The sequence below is a fragment of the Zeus faber genome, assembly GCF_960531495.2.
Source record: "Zeus faber genome assembly, chromosome: 13".
NCBI lineage: Eukaryota > Metazoa > Chordata > Actinopteri > Zeiformes > Zeidae > Zeus > Zeus faber.
Window position 1 is genome coordinate 22,780,801 of NC_137198.1, and position 25,212 is coordinate 22,806,012.

At 44.2% G+C, this 25,212-nt stretch overlaps 1 protein-coding gene across 1 annotated transcript; it reads right to left on the minus strand.

Annotated features, from left to right (window-relative positions):
• Positions 1-253: 253 nt before the first annotated feature.
• LOC307238911 (protein phosphatase 1 regulatory subunit 37) lies at positions 254-24,879 on the minus strand (the record flags this gene model as incomplete). The annotated part of the gene is made up of 10 exons (XM_080012065.1): positions 254-280; positions 2,373-2,462; positions 4,497-4,663; positions 11,376-11,517; positions 15,040-15,152; positions 15,650-15,805; positions 20,466-20,616; positions 23,975-24,094; positions 24,347-24,447; positions 24,858-24,879. The coding sequence occupies 10 exons, from the start codon at positions 24,877-24,879 to the stop codon at positions 254-256; spliced, it is 1,089 nt and encodes a 362-aa protein (XP_079868191.1).
• Between the last annotated feature and the right edge of the window lie 333 nt (positions 24,880-25,212).

Sequence of the window (25,212 nt, forward strand, 5' to 3'; positions counted from 1 at the left end):
GCACCCTCCCCCCCTCCCTCCCACCTGGATATTTGCCGCGCCAAAGACAAATCCCAGCTGTGTGACTCCCAAACCTGACGGAGCTTTAAGGAAAGGAAGGGACAGGAAAAAAAAAAAAAGCAAACTCCCTTATTACCATTCCCTTAGAACGCCCACGCCACGCTAACTCCCGACAAAAGGGGGGAGGAGAGGGGGATGAAATGATATTCACATGTCTCGGTGGCGGCGGCAAGATTTGATGCTTCCCGTAAAGTCACCGCCGATACGGAGGCTTCCCCGACTGGGAAAAAGGCGGAGAAAAAGGGAAGAGGAGGAGACGGAGAAGGAGGAGAAGAAGAAGGAAAAGGGAGAAGTAGGAAAAAAAGGAGGTATGGAAAAAGAAGAAGAAGAAGGGAAAAGGAGCCGAAGCAGGAGGAGAAGGAGAAAGGAGGGGGGAAAGGGTGGAGGATAAGAAGGAAAAAGGAGGAGCAGAAAGAGAAGGAGAAAAAGGAAAAAAACAGGAGAAGAAGGAGGAAAAGGGAGAAGGAGGAGAAAAATGAAGAGAAAAAGGAAAAAGAAGAGAAGGAAATAGGAGGAGAAGAAAAAAAAAAGAGCAGCAGGAGGATTAAAAGGAAACGAGGGGAAAGGAAGAGGAGAGGGAAAAAGGAGGAGAATAAGGAAAAGGAGGAGAAGGAGGAGGAAGACGAGAAGAAGACCATGGAGAAGGAGATTGGGAGAATGAAGAGGAGAAGAGGAGAAGGAGGAGGCAAAAGGAGGATGCGGAGGAGGAGAAGGAGAAAGAAAAAGGGGGACGCTTTCATGCACGGGAAGGAGGGGAAGAAGGAAAAAGGAGAAGAACAAGAAGAGCGAGAAGGGGGGAGAAAAGGGAGGAAGAAGGAGAAGGAGGAGAAGAAGGAGGAGGAGGAGGCGTCTTAATATAGAAATCACAGCCACAGCATGGAGACAACAGGCAGACCACCAGAACAGAACAAAACAAACCAAAGCGCAAAGAAAAAAATAAAAATAAATAAAATAAAATAAAATAAAATCAATCTGAATCTAAATCGAACAACTTGAGGCGGCGCACATGGATCGCCTTCAGAGTTAATTTTAAAGTAAGCGTCCCGTTCCTGGGAGATTTTAATTAATGCTTTAATATGCAAATAACTTTTAGCCCAGATAAAATCATGACAAACAGATGGCAAGTGCGGGTAATTATTTTGTGAATCCAGCAGGGGCATGTATTAAAGTTATGGCATCGTTTTCCTCGGGCCCCCCCCCCCCCTTTTTTTTAGCGGAGAAAAAAAACCCTTGCTTGCGACAAATGACACGCGCGCACACACACACACACACACACACAGAGACACACCCACACACACACACACACACACACACTCAGAAAAACAAAAAATAATAATAATCATTTACAAGAAGAAAATAAAAGATGAGAAATAACTTATTGGCGTCTCCCGGTGACAAATCTGCGACCGTTGCCGACTCGGTAAAAAAAAAAAAAAAAAAGACCAAAATGTTAGAGAGCAAGAGAGAGAGATAGAGGGTGGGGCGGGGGGGTTGTTTTTACTAGCCTTTCATTTTTAATTAGAGGGATGATATCTATTAAAGCTTTGACGGCCGTTGAAATGCGGGCGATTCCACAACATTACCAGCCAAAATGTGAGAAGGGATAAATAAATGAAGAGAGAGAGAGAGAGAAACCTTTTCGGAATGAACGCATTCCACGCCGTGCAAACAGCGATGAAAACAGCGTTATCACCGTGGAAGAGGTCCTGACGACCCCTGATTGAAAAAATAAGGTTTTTTATGTATTTTAACTACCTCGGGGTGACACACTAGAACATAATAAAGCCGAAGTCCAGATTTTTCAATGTTTCTAAAGAATATCGTGCCGGATTACCCTGTGCTGTGAGGTGTGTTACGAGTGTTTTTTACTCCCCCCGATCTGCTCGCAAGTCCGTCCTGGTGGCACCCATTGCAAATCGCAAGTATTAAACGTGCTCAATATTTAAAACCCGATATCCTGTCGTGCGGGTACAACCCACAGGACGCGGGCCGTGGATCGCCACGTGGGAAAGACCGAGAGCCGACCGGGAGCCAAGCTGACTGAAACGGAAGACGTTATGAACGCCATAGCGGCCAACGCTGCAAAGCATAAAGCTGCAACATGTACAGGCCATGTTCCCGCCGCCTGCGTGACTTCATCCATTGTTTTTTTCTTTTTTCCTTTTGGATTTTCTGTAATCAATAGCGGAAATAAAAAACACTTGTTCTAGCCCGTCGCCCGCCACGATTGTTTCCTCTAAAGTCACGTTTGATGGCGTGAAATTTCCGGTTTTGAGAGCCGGGACACCCGCGGTGATCGGGCGGCGCCGCACCTCTGTGTAGAGATTAGGACTCTGGTTGGCTGATTGGTGAATGGGATCTGGTAGCGTGTGGTGCTGTGGGGAATCGTTGCTCTCCACACACTACAGGAACAAAACGGTTAAAGTCATCATGATATGTCGTTATGTGTGGGGTCTCTCACATCTTCAAGATCTGTTAAGATTTTTCAAATCTTGCAGTGTGGGCCAGGCTGTATTGAAGACATTTCTAGGACTGGGTATGACGGCCCTGTTTGTCCAAAGAACGGCCTGGATTCATCAAGGCATGGATTTAACAAAGGTCCTGGAAACATTCCTTGGAGATCCTGGTCTATGTTGACTTTGTGGGCTGCGCGTGTACTTTATCAATTTGATGGCGATCAGGAGACTGTTGGAGGCCATGGGGGTCCACTGAACTCATGGTCATGTTGATGGAAGCAGCTTCAGATGATGCGGTGCTTTGTGCCATGGTGCATTGTGTGCCGTTGGAAGTAGCGTTAGAAGACTTAGGGGCGAATTGACAAAGCGATTGTGCGGCTTTTGCTCCCGCTAAACCGGTGCAAATAACAGGAAAAGAGAGTGTCTTATTCACAAAGCACCTGCAAAGGTGAAATCCACCGCTAACTGCACTGCCACAAAAAAATTTGGTATTATTCATACATTTGGTCAAAATTGGATTTCCTTCTATGAAAGTGAGCCGCGTTGCAAATTGTGTCCAATTCACAAAGACCGGCGCTAATAGCCACTAGAGTGACACTATTACTGTTTGCAGAGAGCTGGTGGTAACTGCATGAGACCAAAAAAAAAAAAAGGCTCCGCTGTGTGATCATCTTCATGGAGCTGGTACAACTGAAGCGCATTTATAAAGCGTATCACAACAAGACTTTCCAGTGATCTGTAAATTATATTTTGACATTATTATTACAATTATTGTTATGTCACAGCATCCGAAGACAGTGGAATGTGCAGCAGTCCATGGTGGTTTTCAAAACACACTCCAAAAGAAAGTTTGAATAATTCTTGGCACCAAAAAGGCATTACAAACACTGACAACGGTGCTATAATGATATATATAGATGTATCGGAAACACAGCTAAAAGTTATAAAGAGGTCAAAACTGGCATTGAACCACAGATGGCCTCGAACCTCAGAACCATGGACAGCTCCACAGGCCATGGCCTTCCCCGTGCAGTGACCTGGAACTTCGTAGAGTAAAATATATTAAATCAACTGTCATCATTTCTACATTGTTTCAGCGAGAGTCAGTGTGTCAGATTCAATGAGAACTGGAATTTCTTAAGTAAAAATATAAATAATAGATGTACTATATATATATATATATATATATATATATATATATATATATATATATATATATATATATATATATATATAAATTATAGATTTACTCATACTATTTAAATGTTTGATAGTCACTTCACATAAACCTTAAAACTCAAAGTACAACCCAGGGTCCCAACCCTGTTACGTGGATGTGTTGCGCTTCTCCGATTAACCGGGTTTCCGTGTGCACGGGATGCAGGGGACCCCGGGGTCATCAGGGGTCCCCTGCAACCCCCTCTTTGCCTCTTAGACTTAGACTGTGGCCATGAAGGGATGCCCATGGTCAGCAACAATACTCAGTAGGATATGGCACCTAAACCATGCTTAATTGGTATTAAGATCCTTATTTGTGCCAAGAAAACATTCCCCACACCATTGGGGCATGGTGGCTCAGTGGTAAGCGCTTGTTCCCCACTGCAAGAAGGTTGTGCATGGGTTTGAATCCGACTGCATTTTTAGTTTGCATGTTCTCCCAATGTTCATGTGGGTTTCTGCCGGTTTTCCAGGTTTCCTCCCACCCTAAACCCCTGCACATTAGTGTTAGACCCCTGACCAAGGCCTCGGTCAAGAGCTGGAGTTGGTCCCCAGACACTGCTACAAGGCAGCCCACTGCTCCAAGATATCGAGGATTGGGTAAAACGAAGAGGACTAATTCCTCACAGAGAATTAATAAAGAGTATCTTCTTCTCACACCAGCAGCCTGAACCGTTAAAAGGGAGAAACCAGGCAGGATGGATCCAGGGCTGCATGTGGCTACATCTCTGACCCTACAATCTGCATGTCGCAGGAACTGACCTCTTCCTGTTTGGGTGTGGTGTCCAGGTCCAGGGTGTCCACAGAGCGGTTGATCCTCAGGGCCAGCGCCAGAGCCATCAGGCCTCCAGTCCTCACCTCGTTCCCCCGCAGGTCCAGATGCCGGATCTGACGGCTCTCGGCCAGGAACTCGGCCAGGGCCACGCCACCTGCGCGAGAGACCCAACCATGATTCAACACGCCCTAAAGCCCAATTCTACTCCTTTGTGGGTCACATGTGCTTGTTTTTAAGAATTTCAATAGGATATCGCTGTATTTACAAAGGCTTATTATATCCAGTTATGGTGAAAGACGACTGCCTTGGAAATATTGTCTTAAAGGAATCAGGGGGCTCTGCATTCTGAGTTTAGTGTAATGTCTGTTTTGTTTATTGTATTATTTTACATAAATACAGATGACCTAAATCCCCAATGCATAACTATGACCCAAGAGGAAAAGTAGAATAAATAAGTGTCTTATCTCAAGATTCAAGATTCAAGAGGTTCATTCGTCACATACATATAGATACTTTCATACATATATGCAGTGAAATGTAATATCATACATGGTATACTTAGCATACTTTTTATGTATTCAGAATGAATATACTAAATATATGTTGATTTGATAGCGCTTGAGTTGTACTTATGAGGTTAGAAAGTTGGACTTGGGATGAGTTCCAATATATTACAAAATGGTACACTCCAAGAATACTGTATATAGGTACAGTTAAGTTAGGTTAATGTTTCAATATATCTTTCATATATATTGTGTATTTACATAACATTTAAAGCATATTAAGGGCTAAGATACTGAAGCTGTACTTTAAATTAGGACATAAAGTAAACAGGAAGTACCAAAAAAAATTCTTCAAGTATGAATGGACAGAAATACTTATACTAAATATAAATATATACTCCCCCCCCCCCCACTATTTTCACAATCAAAGAAAAACAACAACATTGATGTGTTTATGTAGCGCAATAATAATACATATACATAAAAACAACAACAATAATCAATATACAATAAACAAATTCAATAAGATTCCTGTAAATAGTTTTTTGAACCACTGAGGGTTTACTAGGTTTATATAGTATTTTTACAACAATGAATAATAAGCTTTTTGAGCTTTTCAAGGTTGCTGTGTAAAGTGAAAGCCACCGGCAACGGAAAAAAGTTGCACTTAGGACAAAGTTCAAAAGGAAAATATCCATGACGTTTCAATATGGTCAATTGAGCACATAACTTTCTTTAAATAGTGTTTGGAGGGATCGTCCCTGTGTCCTTAGCTAAAGAATTTCATACGAACCAGATACGTTGATGACACCATGTTTTTTCCGTTCGACTCCTTTTGTTTATTTGGATATGATCCGTTCGTCGTACTAAATAATACGTAATGAGCTTCCACTTTTCTTCCTTTTCTTTGTTTTGCGGAGGGATGTGTGAAGTGATACTGAAATACTATATTTAAACTGATTGTTAAAGGCTCCAACGTTTTGCCATGCAGGGGGGGGCAGGGAAAAGTGGGATTTAGGATTTATCTTCTTTCTTATATTGTCTTCTGCATCTTCACATTACTAAATCCAGGTGGCTAGGGCTCTGATTATTATTGCTACACTGCTGTAATATATTACGTATACTTACTACTACTGCCATCTGTCCATATGGGGCTAAGCCTAACCATGCTAGTAAGCCGCTAGTTAGATGCTAACGTTGTTGATAGATGAGTACATACGTATATTATTTTTTATTTCATCTTACCTCTTATCTTTCTTGTCTTGCACTGTTTTTGCTGCTCTAACAGAAACGGGTTTTAAGGTTTATTTTTCTATTGTTTTTTGACAATATATTTAGGCTTATATTTCATTTTGCTTTGTCATAGGTACATTACCCTATTTTTAACATCTCTAGGTTCATCTTTCCTGGTCATTGTCGGGTTTATTATGAGTCTCGCCCTAAAGGGGCAGGAGACCTATTGCTATTGTTAATGAAAAACTGATGTCAGTAGTCTATGGATGTCATGGATCCACCGCACTCACAGACAAGATGAATTAAGTGTGTATTCGGGGCAGTTCCGAAATGTCCTTGTCCAAGTTTGTTCCAGATCGGTGCATTATTGTGGAATAATTGAGTAAAAAACTGTATTTTATGATCATCACTGCAACGCGCACACGTGCGCAATGACAGCTCGCACAGGTCACATGATAGCATTGCAGTGTAGTAATGGCGGCACATGCAGATGGGAGTGACATCAGAACTTCATGGATGTCATGGATCCGGCGAACCCCCAGACAATCTTAATAAGATGTGTATTCAGGGCAGTTCCAACATGCTGCCGTTCGAGTTTCATCCAGATGGGTTCAGTATTGTAGATGGAGTTTGTGATCAACAATCACAAACCTCAGCAAGACAGCGCCACACACAGCGCGCATGCGCAAGTGCGGCACACATAGACGTATTCTACAACGAAGAAGTCGCTGTGCACATGCGCAAATTGATGGAGTACACAGATGACGTGTCAGTAACCCAAATCTTACCAAGATACTGTTGAGCACAGATATAGTTGCCATTGGATTTTGACTAGAGATAAAAATACAAACTCTTAACCATATGAAGTTACAAAGTGACAGGTATTATTTTACCAGAAGACAATTGATGAAACAAAGCACAGTGTATTAAACGTTGTAAATACAAACGCGTCTGGGGACAACTGACATGCACTAGAATAAGTTCTACAAATAAAAAACAATAACATCACTGTTAGAATGGGGATGGTAGCTCAGGAGGTAGAGCTGGTGGTCTAGTGATCCAAAGGTTGCTGGTTGGATCCCAGGCTCCTCCTGCTAGCATGCTGTAGTGTCCTTGAGCAAGACACTTAACCCCTAATTGCTCCTGATGGCTGCGTCCGTCGGTGTTTGAACAATTGTAAGTCGCTTTGGATAAAAGCGTCTGATAAATGACTAAATGTAAATGTAAATGTAATATATAGACATTCCAGAGATACCAGTGTATACAAACTAATTAAATTATAATTACTGGTAACAATAACTGCAAGAACATAACATAAGCATTATGTATTTATCGTGTATGTGTTTTGAAATATTTCATTCCTTTTGTGTTTTTGAGTCCAGATGCCTCAGAGGAGTCCATATTCCAAGGCAGCAAAGAAACGATGTGCAGAACGTGCTGCTAAGAAATAAAGACTAAAGTACATTCTGAAAACTGTGGACAAAACTCTAAAGTAAGGACTGCAAAAAACTCACAAAGGACAAGGAAGGAAAAACGCCTACAACAATTGCTGCAAAATCCCTGACAACATTTAATACAGATGAAGTTCCTTTAAATAAAGCTGTTGATTCTTCACACATCTCAGTGTAAAGAGGCTCATTTCATTAGGGTGCACGGTTTGCAAACTGCCAGAACAAGTAGTGTGCAGCTATCAGTTTGACAGCAGTATTTAAGAGCAAGACCCAAAATGTTTTGACATGGACAACAAGTGACCCAGATGATGTTTTGATGGAAGGAACTATGATTGCTGGTAACAATAACCACAACCAATTACCTAGTACAAGGAACATGTATTTATTGTAGATAGTGTTTTCAATTACTTTTTGTGTTTTTGATGCAGCCCGCTCCACACAATTCATTTCATTATATATCCTCTACAATTGAAGTCAGTTAAAGCACTTTCCTTAGTTTATTTATTTATGGGTTTATAAAATATATTATTATTGTGAAGGCAGTTTTCTATTGATTCACAGAATTGCCACACCACGCGCAACAAACAAACCGAGAGCCAAAGCACATCCGTCCATTGAACTTTAACAAAGGGCTGACTACCCTAGACCCCACGTATTTCTGCCTGCAGCTAGATTTTCAGAAGTTATTGTATATGACACGTTTTTTCGTTTTAGTTTTTTTGGATTACTTCTTTTTTCTTTATTCTAGGGGGTAGTAGCTCAGGCGGTAGAGAAGGTCGTCTGGTGATCGGCTGATTGATGGTTTGTTCCCCGGCTCCTCCTTGTAGCGCGCTGTAGTGCCCTTGAGCAAGACACTTAACCCCTAACTGCTCTTGTTAGCTGGCAATGTATGTGTGAATGTAAGGTATGCACTGTAAAGCGCTTTGAGTCGTATGACTAGGAAGGTGCTATATAAATTCACCCCAGTTACTATTGTTATATTTTATTGCTTATTATTACGTTTATCATTTAGGTTTGTGAATATTGTCATATTTCATTGTGTACAGTTACTACCGTCACATTTTTCCATTATCTATCTATTATCTACCTGAATTTTCCCCCGGGGATAAACAAAATGTTATCTGATCCTCACTCAAATTACATTAATAAGGCTGATGCCAACAAAACTAGAAATACTTATTTTACGTTTTTGTTCATGTCTACTTTGTTTGGTCAGAGTTTTACCCTTGATAAAGTAACTCTTTCATTTGCACCTTGGGTTGCAATCGAGAGTTATTATCTGGTGGAATTAATTAAATTGACGAGTAAAATAAAATCGAAATGAAAAACTTGCTTCTTTGACATGTTTAGCTTCAATTGCGCCCAGCCTGGAGAGTGTACATGAGGTCATTTTAATTTCTTCATTGAGGAAATTTTGCAGGCACTGGTTCAAGGCCAAATCATTCCATTTTTTGTTTGGTGATGTTGATAGTATCAGTTTGTTGATAGTGATGATGCTAAGGGGCTAAATTATTGCACTAAAGTTGGTTTTGTTTTTTAACTTCTAAATGGTAGTTCCATCGGGATCGTATTGAAGGGGAAAGTTTAGATAGCTAATGGAGGTGAGGAGCATTTAAACGGAGTGTGGTAAACGGGAGATCCTGGGTTCATCTTCAGTGCTTCTTCGTGGAGCCGCTGCTCAGAATGTCCGAGTGTTGTGTCCTTAATGAGCGATCCGACTGTACTCCGCTGTGTGCCCGGATCCTGGACTTCCTCAGAACCAGGCCCCAGGTGGTTAGGGTTGGGAGGCACAAGTCCAGTACCCTCACCCTGAACATAGGATCCACCCAGGGTTGCGTGCTCAGCCCGTTACTGTACTCCCTGTACACACATGACTGTGTGGCCAGGTCCAGTTCGAGCTTCAAGAGACTGATTAAGGCCTACATCTGTGCCTCCCCCCGCCGCACCATTGACCCGCTGCAGTTCGCATACCGGCCAAACAGATCCACAGACGACGCGGTCTACCAGATACTGCACACCATGCTCAGGCACCTGGATGGCAGGAAAGGGGGCTATGTGAGATTTCTCTTTATTTACTACAGTTCAGCTTTCAACACCATTGTCCCCACTAGACTGTCTATGATGATGCGGGAGCTAAGACTGAACTCTCTGCTGTGTGCCTGGGTCCCGGACTTCCTCACAGCCAGGCCACAGGTGGTTAGGGTGGGGAGGGACACATCCAGCACCCTCACCCTGAACACAGGATCCCCCCAAGGGCTGTGTCCTCAGCCCACTACTGTACACACATGACTGTGTGGCCAGGTCCAGCTCTACCACCATCATCAAGTTTGCTGACGACACCACCGTGGTGGACCTGATCACCGATATGACGAGAAGGCCTACCGCTAGGAGGTGGCTGACCTGTCACGCTGGTGCCAGGACAACAGCCTCCTCCTGAACGTCAGCAAAATTAAGGAGCTGATTGTGGACTTCAGGAGGGGATTACAACCGAGGATGCACGCGCCATTGCGCATTAATGGGACTTCTATCGACAGGGTGAGCAGCTTGAAGTACCTGGGAGTCCACATCACGGAGGACTTAACATGGACTTTACATTCAGACACTGGTGAGAAAGGCAAGGCAGCGTCTTTACCACCTCAGGCAGGTGAAGAAATTCAGGGTCTCGGTGAGGATCCTCAAGTCCTTCTACTCTGGAGCAGTGGAGAGCATCCTGACAGGCAACATCACTGCCTGGTTTGGGAACTGTACTGCCCAGGACAGGGCCGTGCAGAGGGTGGTGCGTTCAGTCGAACGCTGAGAACAGAGAGACTCATACGGAGTTTCTTCCAGCAAGTCATAAGGACTGTGCCTTCTGTACTGTATGTAGCATACTGTACTGCATTCTGTATTGTTACTGTTGCTGTGCTGTACTGTTGTAAAACTGTACTGTATATCTTAACCCACACTACCTTACTTTATTCACATGTCACTACTGTCTATACATAATAATTAATTTCTATTTTGTATTCCTACTAAATATTATCTTTTTACTCTTATTTTACTCTATTTACTAACTGCATTACGTTTTAGGAATCAGTTAGTTCAGTTAGTTTAGTTAGTTAGTTAATTAGTTAGCTATTGTGTCTTAGTACTTATTGTGCATAATCTCCGGGTGTGCTGCAATGACATTTTACTACATATGTGTATGCTTGTATGTATACTGTATGTATGTGATAAATAAACATCTTGAATCTTGAGTCAATTTTGCAGATCAGAGAAATGAGCGGCTTCAGTTTCAGGTTTGAAGGCTTCTCAAGTGGATTTGGCTAACATCTTATAAAACTAGTTGTCCCTGACTTTAAATGAGGCGCTTAAACTGCAATTGCATAATTAGTTTTTTTTAACTAATGGAAATTGAAAATTGTGTATTATTTTACACACTTGTGATATCATCATTTGTTCATATAGGCTCCTACTGTTCAAAATAATCAAATCAGGGGCTTGGCATGGCTACATTATAAATCAATGTCTTGCTCTTCAAATAGAAAAAAAATCTTTCTTTAGGGTGAAATGTGAGTTAAATTAAACAATGATGCAATTGATGCAAACACAATGCGATGGATCGTTTTAATCGTTTGACGGCCCCAGTAAGTAACTGTAACTTCTGCGACTTTTTCACCATTTCAACGCGTCGTTCTACCTTCACATGTGACGTGGCAGTGAGCCAGGCCGAGGTGCAGCAGCGAGCGGTTCATCATCAGAGGTTCCTTCAAGGTCTGGACGCCTTCGTTCTCAAGGCAGTTGTCCCCCAAGTCCAACACCTCCAGAGTCTTTAGCGTAGGCTGGCAAAAGACAACAAAATGGTTCAAGGCACACGAGACCCGTCATAAAGTCATGATCCTGGCTTATCCTACTCAAGAAAGCAAGCACAATGATGTAGTGATGGATAATGGGTAAAGGAAATATTTAGATCCATACTTTGATGGTTAGTAGTTCATTTGGACACTTTCACTTCAGAAAGAAAGAAGCCCCTTTGAGTGCCCTAGTGGCTGTCTGGAGATGAGGAGGCCCTTGGATTCCCAGAGCTCTTCCTTTGAAACGTTTCATCTCGTGTTAAACGCTCAACAACTTGTGTTCCGACTCTCTGGGGCCACATTAGCGCGGCAGCCTGATTAGCCGCCGTGTAAAAATCCGTGGGCGTCTGGGAGCGTGCGCATGGAGGGTGGGCGGAGCGGGTGTTGCACCGGTGGCGTGGAGTGGAACCTACCACGCAAAGCCAACCCCCCAAAGACGCCCCACCAGCCACTCCGCCACCCCCAAGAACCCCCATAGCCTCCCGACACCCCAAAACACCCTTCACCACTCTCATCAAGCCTCTACGGTCACTGCTCTGAAGATTATGAGTTATTCGGGAGCTAATTTACGTAGCACCCCCTGCTGAGCACGGAGTCGTGGCACCGTCTCCATTTGGGCGACTGGAAACTCTTCATTTCTTTCTTCTCTTATCTTCTTCTTTTTTGTTTTACTTCCCAGCGAAGAAGCTGGAGGGAGGGGGGAGGAGGGGGAGGGAGGAAGAGCGTGACACATCTCCGATGGCTAAGCACGGGGGATAATACCAGGCAATTAAAGAGGCGACTGAGTGCCTGAACGTGTGTGTGCGAGAGAGAGAGAGACAGAGAGAGAGAGAGCAAGAGTCAGGCATGGTTGAAGACTGTCAAACGTTAAAAAATCAACCGGGAGGCCCAAAGCCAGAAGAGAGTTTCCGGAGGAACCAAAATAAAATGCAAAAGAAACAAAAAGGACAACAACAGCAAAAGCAAAAACAGCTGGATGCAAATTACATATTGGTGTTGGAAAGAAAAAGGCTAGGCTCCTGTATGTTTATGTTACTTAAAGAAAATGGCATGGGCGTAACTTCATCCAAAACTCAACGGTTAGGTAGTGATGCAAGACTCGCAAACGATGTTGTTTGTGGCAAACGATTCATTTGAAGCAAATCACTTGTTTGTTGCGAATAACTGGTTTATAGAGAAAGAATTTTGTTGGGAACAATTCATTTGTTCAAATTCTCAACCTGCAATGCCACTCTTTATTAATCATCAAGAACTGCTTGCAATTATCCCGTCCCGTGGACGACCTGTGGGATGACGAGAGACTGCTTTTTTGTTGTAAAAGACCGCCACCAATCTCCCTATTTGGAGAACCATCTTACCATGTTTTGATCTATAAACAATGAATCATCATCACTACTCCAAGCGGGGAGGGGAAAATCACCGCGGGTGAGACCAATTTATTTGTAGTGAATGTATGGTTTGTCGCAAATTATTCGTTTGTAGCAAATGATTCATTTGTTGTGAACAATTTGTTTGTGGCAAATGTTTCAAATGACTGAGGAGTCTTGAGTCACTCCGGCAAAAGAGTCATTTGTTCATTTGGATTCCCGGTTCGGTAACTGCTGCCAGACACATCTCCATAAGTTTCCATTCAGTGACAGGGGGAGCAAGAGAGAAAAGAGCGAGTGTGTGTGAGCGAAAGAGCGAATGTGAATCTTCGAAATCGAACTGAAAATAATTACTGAGGATTTAATTAATGTGGGAAAAAAAAGGTCAAGGCGTTTGACGTAATTCATATTGAATGTGACTGATTCAGACGTATTTTGCATTCCACTCTCAGCTCAGAGCTGAACTGACTCATCTGACTCTCGCCCATTAACTGAAAATCCTCCCTCGCTCACCGTGCGTTACATCGACAGAATCAAACAAAAACGAGTCGGAAAATTGAACAAGTCCTTTTTACTGGGTCCTTCGACAAGAACCCAATCCCCAAAAAAGAGCCGGACATTTCATCACTATGGTTATGGTATGCCGTCGTTATGGACCGGGCTATCGTCAATATGTTCAACCGAGGCTAACCTGCCCACAATTGGCCCCATGCCGCTCTCTCTCTCTCTCTCTCTCTTTTCTTGAGAGGCAAAACAACAAGGCTGGAGGACGGCAAGGAAGAACAGATACACCAAGCATCAAGGTTAATAACAGCTCTCCCCGTCATCATATTTGACACGACTAGCCGTGGGCCTAATTATCATCATTATGGCCTGCGAGGACGTCTACTTATCCCCGTGACTGGCAGTCGGCATGAGCCCCCCTCTCCTTAACACACATCTATTATTTAATCAAACCATTCCTCTTTTTGGGAGCGCCGGGAGGAGAAGGGGCCGAGTGTGTATCTGTGCGCGTGCGTGTGTGTGTGTGTGTGTGTGCGTGTGTGTGCGTGCATGCGTGCGCCCTCGCGTTCGCCTGTGCGTGTCATTCCCCAAAGGCAGGCACCCTTAATTTCTAGCCTTTTGACTTCCCCCAATCACCACTCACATGACAGGAAGGTGCAGTTTACGCTGCCAATCAGGCGGAAGGAATGCATGTTATTAGGGAGCTCACAGCAGATTGTGCAGAGGCGGAACGGGGCTGTGAGTGAAGCCATGAAGCTTTGCTTATTTTTGGTGTCCCGGAAGTAGTGGAAAGCAGGTATTGGCATTTGAAAAAAACAAAACAAAAAAAACCAAAACCGCATTATCTAATTCGGAAAACAGAACTGATTCAATGGAATGCCCACAGAAACGAGGATAGACATTTTGAGATTCGGTTCTTGACGAGTCAATTGCGTCAATGCACAGTGAGCGAGGAGGACTTCGGTGAGGGACAAACGAGAGTCACAAGAGTTGGCTGATCTGATCCATTTAAAAGATTAGGGTTCGCTACGAATGAATCGCTGCAAGTCTTGCATCACAACTAGGCTATTATTTGACCAATCCAGGACTTAGCTTGAGCCTTGGCCCTATGGATGTGTACTGTAGGCTTTGTTCATCTACATGATGAAATAGGTAAAAGGATATTTCTCAGCCGCAGTGTGTATCGTCAAAACTGACGTGCATATTTACAGTCTTGTCAGACCAACTTTGAAATGGTACTGTCCAAAATACTGTCTCTACAATGGCATAGGACTATTTCCAGTTTTCTGAGCGGCAAGGGAGGGAGAAGCCAAGTTACAGGCAGGCCTTTTGTTTAGTTTTGTGTGGAATCATCACAGGACAACTGCAGTACAAAAGGCCAAATTTTCAATATTTTCTGTCTATTTCAGAATTTCTACATTGATTACATCAGGCATGTGATATAAGAAGAAGAACAATAGAATGATGAATATCCCTGTAATGGAAACTGAACAACCCCATTTTTTCATGTCCTTATCACTTGATTTATTCGACAAATACCGTATATTTGCTGAGTCCCAGGCCAAAATATTATTCTACTTTGCATAAACAAAGTTTGCCAACACCTGCTGTAATGGGGATGATGCTTATGTATGTTTACCAGAGCCTTGGCCAGATGGAGCGTGCCGCTGGCACTGAAGTGGTTGTTTCTCAGGAGTAGGACCTTAAGACCCATCCTCTGCCACCTCAGACCCTCACACAGGTCCTCCAAGCCTGGATCACATAAAAAAAGCCAATGTTTTATACTTTTTTTTTAGCTGGAGCTTTCTAAGAACCAGCCATTGAATGCATTTGTATGTGTTCCTCTATATGCCGTTGCCATTGTTGGCAGCGGGGTCCGCTGCTTTTCCCGCAAGATTGCAAAGACCAGGCTTGTGAAAGGCGGCCGCAGTGAATTTTGACAAACCGGACAAACCAATGTCAATATGGACAGTCAAAATGAAATGACAATGACCAAATTTAAATACCTTTGACAAAAAAATAACTATTTACGTAGTTGCCAGAGAGAGGAGGAGACAATTTTAAGGTAGGTGTCTCGTCATCTCATGAGAATTTTCCCAAAACGGAAACTCAAGATGGATATTTTTACATTCAAAAGTGAGCTGTCATCAGGAAACTGCTCTGGAGTCATGTACAATGTGTGTGCTGACTGGAAAGAAGGGCTGAAAGTAAAATTTTCAACGGTAGAGCCCATCAAACTGTAGCCTTACCAGTGTCCGCCAAAAGGTTGTTGCTGAGCTCCAGGGTCTGTAGCGTGCTGTTGAATCTGAGGAGGTCTCCCAGCTGCATGGCGTCCTGGTAGCTGTTGAGCTGGTTGTTGGAAAGAACCAGTTCCTGCAATGCCCGATTGGACTTCAGCGCACCGACTACAGAGCAGCGCAAAGTAGGAAAAATGTGTGTGTGGGGTGGGGTGGGGGTGGGGGCAACAAAGCTTAGGGATGACATTGGAATGACTTTGTCCATTATTTATATCGATGAGGGTGTTCGTGTTTATTTGCAATGAATCATCGACGGCAGCTCGTGAAACCTTTCAGTGGGTTGTAATTGTGTCTAATTGATCTTTAACGTTACGAGAAGGCAATTTCTCTCCGATAATAACAATCAATTTAGAAAAGTTGGATGTTAAACGGATATCAGCGGGGGTCAATTAGCAACTACGCACATATGTACCTGAGGTGCGATACACCTAATAGTTTGTGAAATAAAAACAAAAAGGACCGCCGACTACTCGGCTGTCAAACACGGGGCTTGCAGCACTGCAGCAGACTGCTTGGAGACGGAGTGAACTCGGGCACTGAACACAACAGTATACGGGTGTTGATGGAAAGTTTGTTAAAACTTTGCTTTCAGCAACTTATGTGACCGTCTTGAGCAGCAATGACTTCGATCAAACATCTCCGGTAACTGTTGATCAGTCCCTAAGTGCTTCGACTTGGCCATTCCAAAAACACAACATTTTACAACAACTAATTGTCTTTGTCTTGCTCGATCACCCATCAAGTCATGCTCCCCTGGCCGCCATTAAGACATTTAAATGGACTTTCCTCTAAGAAAATATAAAGTTGCTGCAACCTCCATCGTGCCCTTTGACGCCGGGAGTGTTCGTGGGCCGAGTGGAAAAAAAATCGAGCAAAAGAAATGTAACTGTGACTCCGCTAATGTCACTTGTTATCGAAGGCCGGACTGAAGATGATGACTGCAATGTCAAATCGGTTCCACTCCTCAGCCGACTTTCCACTAAAGACAGATGCATTTATTGTACATTGCTTTGGGTGAAATCATTGCAATGGTAATGACGAAGGAACAGAGAGCATGAAAATCAACAGAGAGATGAAGTGTACTGAGGTGTTTATTTGGTGCTCAAATGGGAATTATTGTTGTTTGGCCGTATGTATTTACTTGTGTACTGTACTGTGTGCACATGTGTCCATTTTGCCTGGGCACTTGCTTGTCCCCCCTCTATCCCCCCACCACATCGGAATCGATGCCGCAGATTTGATCAGGCCCTTTTCGGGGCTGCATGTGGAATGCCAACATTGTCATCAGGCACAGTGGGAGCCAAACGGCGGAATCGGTGGGATTGATCCGGACGACTCCACCACGCTCGCCCACCCGCGCCCGCCCCGGCAATCAGGGGCCCCTCCGATCGAAGGCAATGATCCGCAGCTGGGACCTCCCGCGGGGAAGGGAAGGGGAGGGTGCTGGGGGACCGGGGATTGGGAGATAGGAGATGGGAGATGGGATCTGTGGGGGGGGTGGAGGTAAGGGGCGAGGGCGGTCGGAGAGCATGCTGTATCCCTAAAAAAACATAAAGGGGATATTAAGGGAAACTTGGGGAGGGTAATGGAGTCCTGGCTTGGAGAAGCAGGACAGCACGCCAGGCCTGGGATAGTCAATATTGTCATTTGGGTATGGTATGGTTCCGATACGCCCGATTTATACTCTAAATTAAAAAAGGGGGAGACGATGATGGGACATCTTCTCATGATATGGGGGTCTAAAATATTTGAGGGTGTTTGACATGAAAAACTAGAACTGAACCCTAATTGGATCCTTCATTTGCCATTCACCAACAGATACTTTTGATAGGTATGGCTGTCATGTTGAATTTCCTTTAGGTTATAGTGAAAATAAATTCTTCCTCCTGATGGACACAGCCATCAGGAGCAATTAGGGGTTAAGTGTCTTGCTCAAGGACACTACAGCATGTTGCAGGGGGAGCCTGTGATCAAACCAGCAACCTTTAGATTACTAGACAACCAGCTCTACCTCCTGAGTAACCTGTCTTTACGTGAAGCTGGGTGAGAAACTCCCGGGGTCTGTTGTGTTTCCTTGCTTGCTGGCTTGGGCCGTCATCTGTTTGAGGTAAATATGTTGCCGGCTGATCGGCACCGCCTGGTTTAACCTTGGCACTCTCTTCAATTTCTCTTTCTCTCTTCCCCAGCTGACTCTATGAATTACCCCCTGTGTGAGTGTTTGTGTGTGTGTGTGTGTGTGTGTGTGTGTGTGTGTGTCCTTGTACACTGCATCCCTGACCCCCTTCGTTGGTGTGTGTTCGTCTGCGAGTGCGCCCGCCAGTCATGCTCCCGTACCCTTTAAATCCGGTAAATCTTTATGTGTGTGCGTGTGCCTCCGTGTAGATGGGACTCATTTGCAGGTCATTACACCCCCCACGCCCCCCGCCGCCGCCCCCCTCCCCCGCCCCCGCATGTCCACCCCCCTGCCGACCCCCCGCTGTCCCCACGAGAGGGACACCTCCGTCGCCACGGATACGGCTCGGAGATAAAACACCGTCCGACCGATCGATCAAGGTCATAGGGAATAGACACAACACTGTAGCCAGTGTCCTCGGATCCCCACATGGCACTTCCTTGCATATGTTCTTTACGTGGGAAATGGCAAAGCAAAAGTGGTGAATTTGAAATACAATGCGGTGGTAATTACATTACGTCATTGAGCAAATGCTCTCATCAACAGTGGTTGAGGATAAGGACATTGGTCAGTTGTGGTCGAACCTTTTATCAATAGTCGCTTTCTCAAGATGTAACACCGCAGTCATTGTCAGCAAAGGTGGAAGAGAAATTCTCGGAGAACCCCCAAGGAATTCGCTCTTCAGACTCTGACTGCGAGAACGGGGGTACAGTAACTTCGCTGCCGTCTTGACAGTAGCGGGAAGTTCATTTCACCATCGCGGTGCTGGGGATGTGAAGAGTCCCAGAGTCCTCAAGGCTGCGGTGGCGCTAAGCCAACTGCAAACACGTACCAACCCAGCAAATTGAGCTGGAGTTTGGAACTCGACCATTGACTGTAGATACAGTATGGGAGAGAATGCGGAACTGCTACCGATTCTTTCATTTCAAGAGAACTGCCAACAACTCTGCCTTAAATCCTTTGCTTGCTTAAAGTTTCCCTCTAGTCTGATGGTTTGCTCTTTACGTGGCCGTGTCATGGTATACTCAACGACACGGTACATGTCCTCATAACCTATGCGACAATGCAATTGCATTTCTGCTGTAACGGTTCAATGTGATAACAACGTCAGTGCTCTCTTGAAGGCACGTTTCTGATGTTGATTGTTAAGAGCAAGTGCCAGGAGAACCTTTTCTAGGCTGTTGTTTTCATGAGTATGGCTTCTGCATGTCTAATATCTATTGGCACCTGGATAACAACATGCAATGCTCCAGAATGCTTATTGTATTTAAGTTTCAATATCTAATCGAAGATCTCTCTGGTATGCATTTATGAGACGGCGAGATTATTTAATGGCATTTTTTTATACAGACACACAGAGTACTGTCATTTGAACATGTAACTACGCAACTGTGTGTATTCAATTATGTTTCTTTGTAAACAATATCCACCAAAGAAACAGAGAGTTGTGTGTATTTACATTTTAGTCATTTATGTTTATGTTCAGCGTGAGTGTTTTTGTGTGTTTTTTTGTGTGTGTGTGCGTGTGTCTCTGTGTGTGTGTGTGTGTGTGTGTGCTGTCCCTGGCCGCCAGTGCCTGTGTGGATGTGTGCGATGGTGTGTAAAGTGACAGGCGAGAGATTAGGCCCTCTAATCCGGGTCCAGGCCCGCTGCGAGGGTCAGGGGGCCAAAATCTGCTGCTTCGCTCCTGTGGCATCTGGTCCTGCTGGCCGCAGGGCATGCCACGGACATCCATACAAATACATATTGAACACATAACGGGGGGGCGTAGGACTGGTGTGTGGTGTGTGTGGAAGAGAGGCCATATACAGTATGTAGGCGGTTGCAACGCTCACTGTGGCCCTCTGCTGGCTGGCTGCGGAACAGGTTTACCTGTATGGACCAGTAGGATCAGAGACCAACTTAAAGATGATGAAAATCAAAAGTCAGTGTTTGATAATCTTCATTCCTTCATGTCAACATCCCCTCTCCTACATTTTAATAGTAAAACTGTTCTTTTATTTTATCGCCTATATCGTGCCATATCGCCTTCAAGCCAAAAACTTGTTCGCCTTCGGGACTACAACTGTGAAGTGGCTCCATACCTTCTAAGAGAACAAACAGTTCTCAATGGGGAGTACAAGCTGCAGTGACCGGCAGGTTGGCCTCAGTTCATAAGTGACCATCAGGTATGATATTAAGGGATACATGTTCGTATAACTAGTATAATCCTGTAGACCTATTGCAATCAGTGCTCTTTATTTTTTCCACGTAAGCAGCATATTTGAATTTCTCGACACGTCATCCATATAAGAACATACATACAGTGAACATATGGATGGTAGGCTAAACAACAAAAACATCAAAACGTCACACACACTGGAACGCATTTACTTTGAGACGGACACACATAGAATTGACGCCGACCCATTCTTTTTTTTGCCAACTTCATAGCAACAAGATATGCCAAAAAAACCGTCGCCATATGAAGGTTGAATTCATTGGCTGGACTTTATACTTCAGCTGTATGGGATGAACCTTGGAGCGTGTGTGTGTGTGTATGTGTGTGTGTATGTGTGTGTGTGTGTGTGTGTGTGTGTGTGTGTGTGTGGCTACCCAGTGAGAAGAGGGGCGTGCCACTGAGCTGTGTGTTGTCGAGGTGCAGGATGGCCAGGTGGCGGCTGGTCTGCAGGGCTTTGGACAGGGACTGGGACGGGTAGTTCACCATGGACACGTTACACACATCGAGCCTGGTCAGACACACACTCTGATATACACACACACACACACACACAAACACACACACACACACACAAACATACCACACATTTTAGAATCTATCTATCTATCTCCTCAGCTCCTAAATGGGACATTTCCAACATTTGAAAATTGATTGGACTAAGAAGGCCGATTGATGAATTGTCATAAAAAATTACACATAGGCCTACATATGATGGATTTTTGTTGAATCACACTTGGGTAGCTGTGTTTGACATGGAGACAATACATTTACTGTCGGCTTGTTATTTTGTGATTTTCATCCATCAAAAGTCTCCAGAGTCAAGGAATCAAAGTCCACCAACGCTCTCCCCTGGTTGGGTTGGGAAAATCTCCATTTGTCTGAGATCTCGGAAGGTTGGCAAGTATGGCACATCAAGCATGTACCGTGTACAATAATATCATTTGTGGAGAGTCATTAAAGGGGATCCATTATGCTCCTTTTTACACAGGTTAACATAGGTCTCTGATGTCCCCAAAACATGAAAATACCACTCAGATTATGCATTCGAGCCACTCTAACATGCCTCTATAACCCTCTTGTTCCAAAACAGGCTGTTAAAGTGGGAGGAGCCACCCTCCCGAGGCCCCGGGGTCTGTGAGCCAATGGGGTTTGAGCGTGACTTCTGGTTTTCGTTGTATTTACTCCGTAACCTTCACTGATTTCACCTAATCAGTCCACCAAAATCTGTTTCTGAACCAATATGAGGCGAGAAATAAGCAATCCAGTTGCTGAATCTTCGCTCATATTAGATCTACAAGGCCAATCTTGAAAGTTTGATCCGACTTTTGTTGCCGTGCTTCAAGCTTGTGAGGGGGGACACGGCGACGCACTGCACCTTTGTTATTAGTTTACCTCATTATTTGACACTTTGGCCGCGTCTAATATGAACATCCCACATTCTAACCTCGTATATATGACAGAAAATAAGGAAAAGCATATTAGATCCCCTTTGACGAGGCGCGGATGGCCGTGTTCGTCAAAACTCAACACTGCAAGGCCTTCTGGTCAACCATTTCTCCGAGAAGCGTCGGAGAGATGGACTGGCCAGAAGGACGGACATGAAAGAGGAGTGCTTCTGAGCCAAGAAGAGACAGCAGTCAGCCGTGGGGCTACCGGGCTTCCAGCCCTCGTGTTCTTGGATCAAACCCTTCCGCAACCTGTCCAGAAGGCAAAAGAATTAGACTGGCAAAAAAAAAAGAAAATAGCAGCTCCGGAGAGAGAAAGAGGTGAGGAATGGCTGGAAGTGGCCGGGAGCAAGGTTTGTTCTTTCTTTTTTGGGAGTGTAAAGGTTTGACAGTTGCAGCCCCAGGACTGGTCTGGCTCTCGCTCTCTCTCTCTCTCTCTCTCTCTCTCTCTCTCTCTCTCTCTCTCATCCTTTGCTGGTTATCAAACGCTTCCACCCGACTTTACAGGAAGAGTGGGGACAAAGGGAAGGGACACCATCCTTCACTTCTCCCTCTCATGTATAGACCGTGATAAGAAAGAAAGAAAGAAAGAAAGAAAGAAAGAAAGACAGAAAAGAAGAAAGAAAGAAAGGAAGCAGAAGGACATAGCCTTCTCCCATCCCTTCTGCCACGCCCCCCTTTGGATCCTATCCAATTCTGGACAAACCTTGGCCAGGGTGAAGAGAAGGGAAACCATGCTTTACTTCTCTATCTCATGGGTCGACTGAAAGTAAGAAAGAAAGAAAGAAAGAAAGAAAGAAAGAAAAAACAGACCTGCAGAGTCTCCACCCATCCCTTCCTTTTTGCTCCTCTTTGGATTCCGTCACATTCTGGCCCATTTTCAAACCTCGGCCATGGCGAAGGTGACGCTTCCCTTCCATCCGTCTCTCATCAAAGCCTGCTGCGTCAAATTGCGATACCTTCCCCGGAGTGAATTTCTCCATCTTAAAAGTGGAGCACTCTGTGTCCCATCGCGGGCTCTATTAGCAGCATATGGACTCGTATATTAGACAGCCATCTACCCTGGCTGTTTGGAGTCCTGGCTGATTGTGCTAACACAAGCCACGCTGTCTCGCTGACATTTTCCGTCGTCTTGTCTTTGTACTTGCACCCGACGCGGGGATGGACTTCCCTGCCAAGACTGTATACATGCTCGCTCCGTTTTGAGATAAAAGGATTCCTGCAAACAGAATGCATAGAATGGCTTTCTTGGCAAGATGGAAAATTTTGAGCTTGATGAAACTGACTAAAAAAGCGAATACAACAGACATTCCAAAGAGCTCCAAAGACTTTTGTTGAACACAAAATTTGGTTTAAGGTGAATGGTGAGGGGAATTTTCTGAGCAACATTTTCTTGGGTACAACTTTCCTGTACAACTTAAGGAAAGAATTAGGACCCCTGCAGGACCTTGGCCGATTTCATCTCATGGCTCATCAATTATCCATTCTAATGCCATCTTCTTAGGAGGTATGTTTGGGTTTATTGGTTTGGTTTTTGTTGCATATATTGATTTTTTCCACGTGGACTAATTTTGTCCATTGATGTGTGGAGCCCCCGCAGACTTGGGGTCGTCAACCCCAATATTCTCCTCAGTCAGCTGTATTACGTGTCAGTGATGGGTCCATCTGAGCGTGTTCATCGCAGTAAAATATTCAATTGTCTGTAATTTTACGTAAATTCCTACTATTGCTATTACTATTACAAATGCGGATTAGTCTGGAATCTCTCATTCAATTTCGATTTCCAGGGGGCGTCACCAACGGGCGCAGACCAAAATGTCTCTGAACGCAATTGGATAGAACTGCAACCAATCAGAGCATTGGAAAGAGCTACAACCAATCAGAGCATTGGATAGAGCTACAACCAATCAGAGCATTGGATAGAGCTACAGCCAATCAGAGCAATGAAACGTGTGACTGAGCGCTGAACGAGTGAGTTGCTGAGTTTAACTTTTACTAAATCCTGTCGGAGGTACGGCAAACACATCTGTCTTATCAACAAAAGCTCTGAGTGCAGTTGTTTGTTCTTCTCTTTAAAAATAATGCCCATCCAGTGTGTTCATTACTGTCATGATAGCGGATTTAACAAACCCTCCACATCAGCGGTAGCCATCTCAAACCCGCCCCATATTAGATAAACGGTTGCGATTGGCCCAACCCTGGAAAGGTTGGGTGGAAATGTGTTTGAATAGGAGGGTGGCTAGACGTATTCTGCCAGAGCAAATGAAACATGAGCTGGAAGGTTTGTCTGGTTCCCAGGCTATGTCGTACCCAAATATGCAGATCTTTATTCCAAGTTTACACCTAGCAAACTGTACTTTGCAAAACGTACAACGTTCCCAACGTAGAAAACCCCAAAGACCCGGAAAAAAATGTATATTCCTGCTGTGTGAGCCAACCTGCTTCACTAAATGGGCAAGGGCTCTCCAGCCCGACGCCCCCACGCCTCTGCAATCCGACAGGTCGAGGTGGGCCGTGGACTCGTAGTACAGAATCATGTCCAACAGGGACGACGCTCCCTGGAAGAGAAGAAAGAGAAAGTAAAAAAAAGTAAAGGCCTTGAAAAAGTGCCAGGCACGGTATGATGGAGGAGGAGGAGGAAGATGAGGAGGAGGAGGAGGTGGCGGGGGTTCGAAGCACCCTAATCTGATAGTGGAAGAGAAAGAAGCAAGTGCCCTGAATATGAAACGGTGTTGAAGTGGAGGGGGGAAGATTGAGAGCGGGGAGAAAAGGAGGAAAGGGGGAGAAAGTTTTTGGCTCATAAAACTCACATTTTCCTCCAGCCGGGCCGCCTGGAGATTGATGAAATCAAAGCAAAGCGATTTGAGGACGACTTCCAGAGCTTCGCAGGAGGACTGGTCTAATCGCTCACCTTGATAGAGGCAAAGCAATCAAACAGGAGATAATTTGGAAGGGGGTGGGAGGTGTGTGTGAGTGTGTGTGTGTGCGCACGTCTGTGTGTGTCTGGATGCTAACAGGCAAAATTGCCACGCTTTCTCATCACTTCTTGTTTAATGCGAATTTGAGCAAAACGCGACACACAACGGCGCCTTTTTAAAAGCAAAAGTTTCCCCCCGCGCTTGAAATTTCAGCAACAATCCCGAGACATAATCAGATAAAACATTCGGAAATAACGTCCCCACTTTGGAGCTGCGGTTACAGTGTGTGCACAATCTCAGGTCCAACCGGAACAGAACTGCACAGAACAGATTGCGAGTTGTTACTTTCGAGGGATTGCTCGGGTCAATCATCCGACTTCCACGTCGACGTATTTCCATTTACCTGCCGTCTCTTCCTGCAACATCCTGAAATCAGAGAAGGAATTTCCATATCTTCCATCATTTTCATATCCATCGATGTCTTTGTAGGTTGTATTTTCTTTGATTATTACCATTATTTATGTATATATCTGTTTTGTTATTATTATTATTATTATTATTATTATTATTATTATTTATTAATGCAGTTCCTATTCATTGTTATGTATTTCTGTCTGTCATTCTTTATAATTATAATAATTATTATTATTTGTATTCATAATATTATTATTTATTATTAATAATAATCCTTTTGTTTTTGCTCAGATTTTTCTTATTATTGATTTTCTTGGCAATTTTCGGGCTCGAAGTCTCTCAAA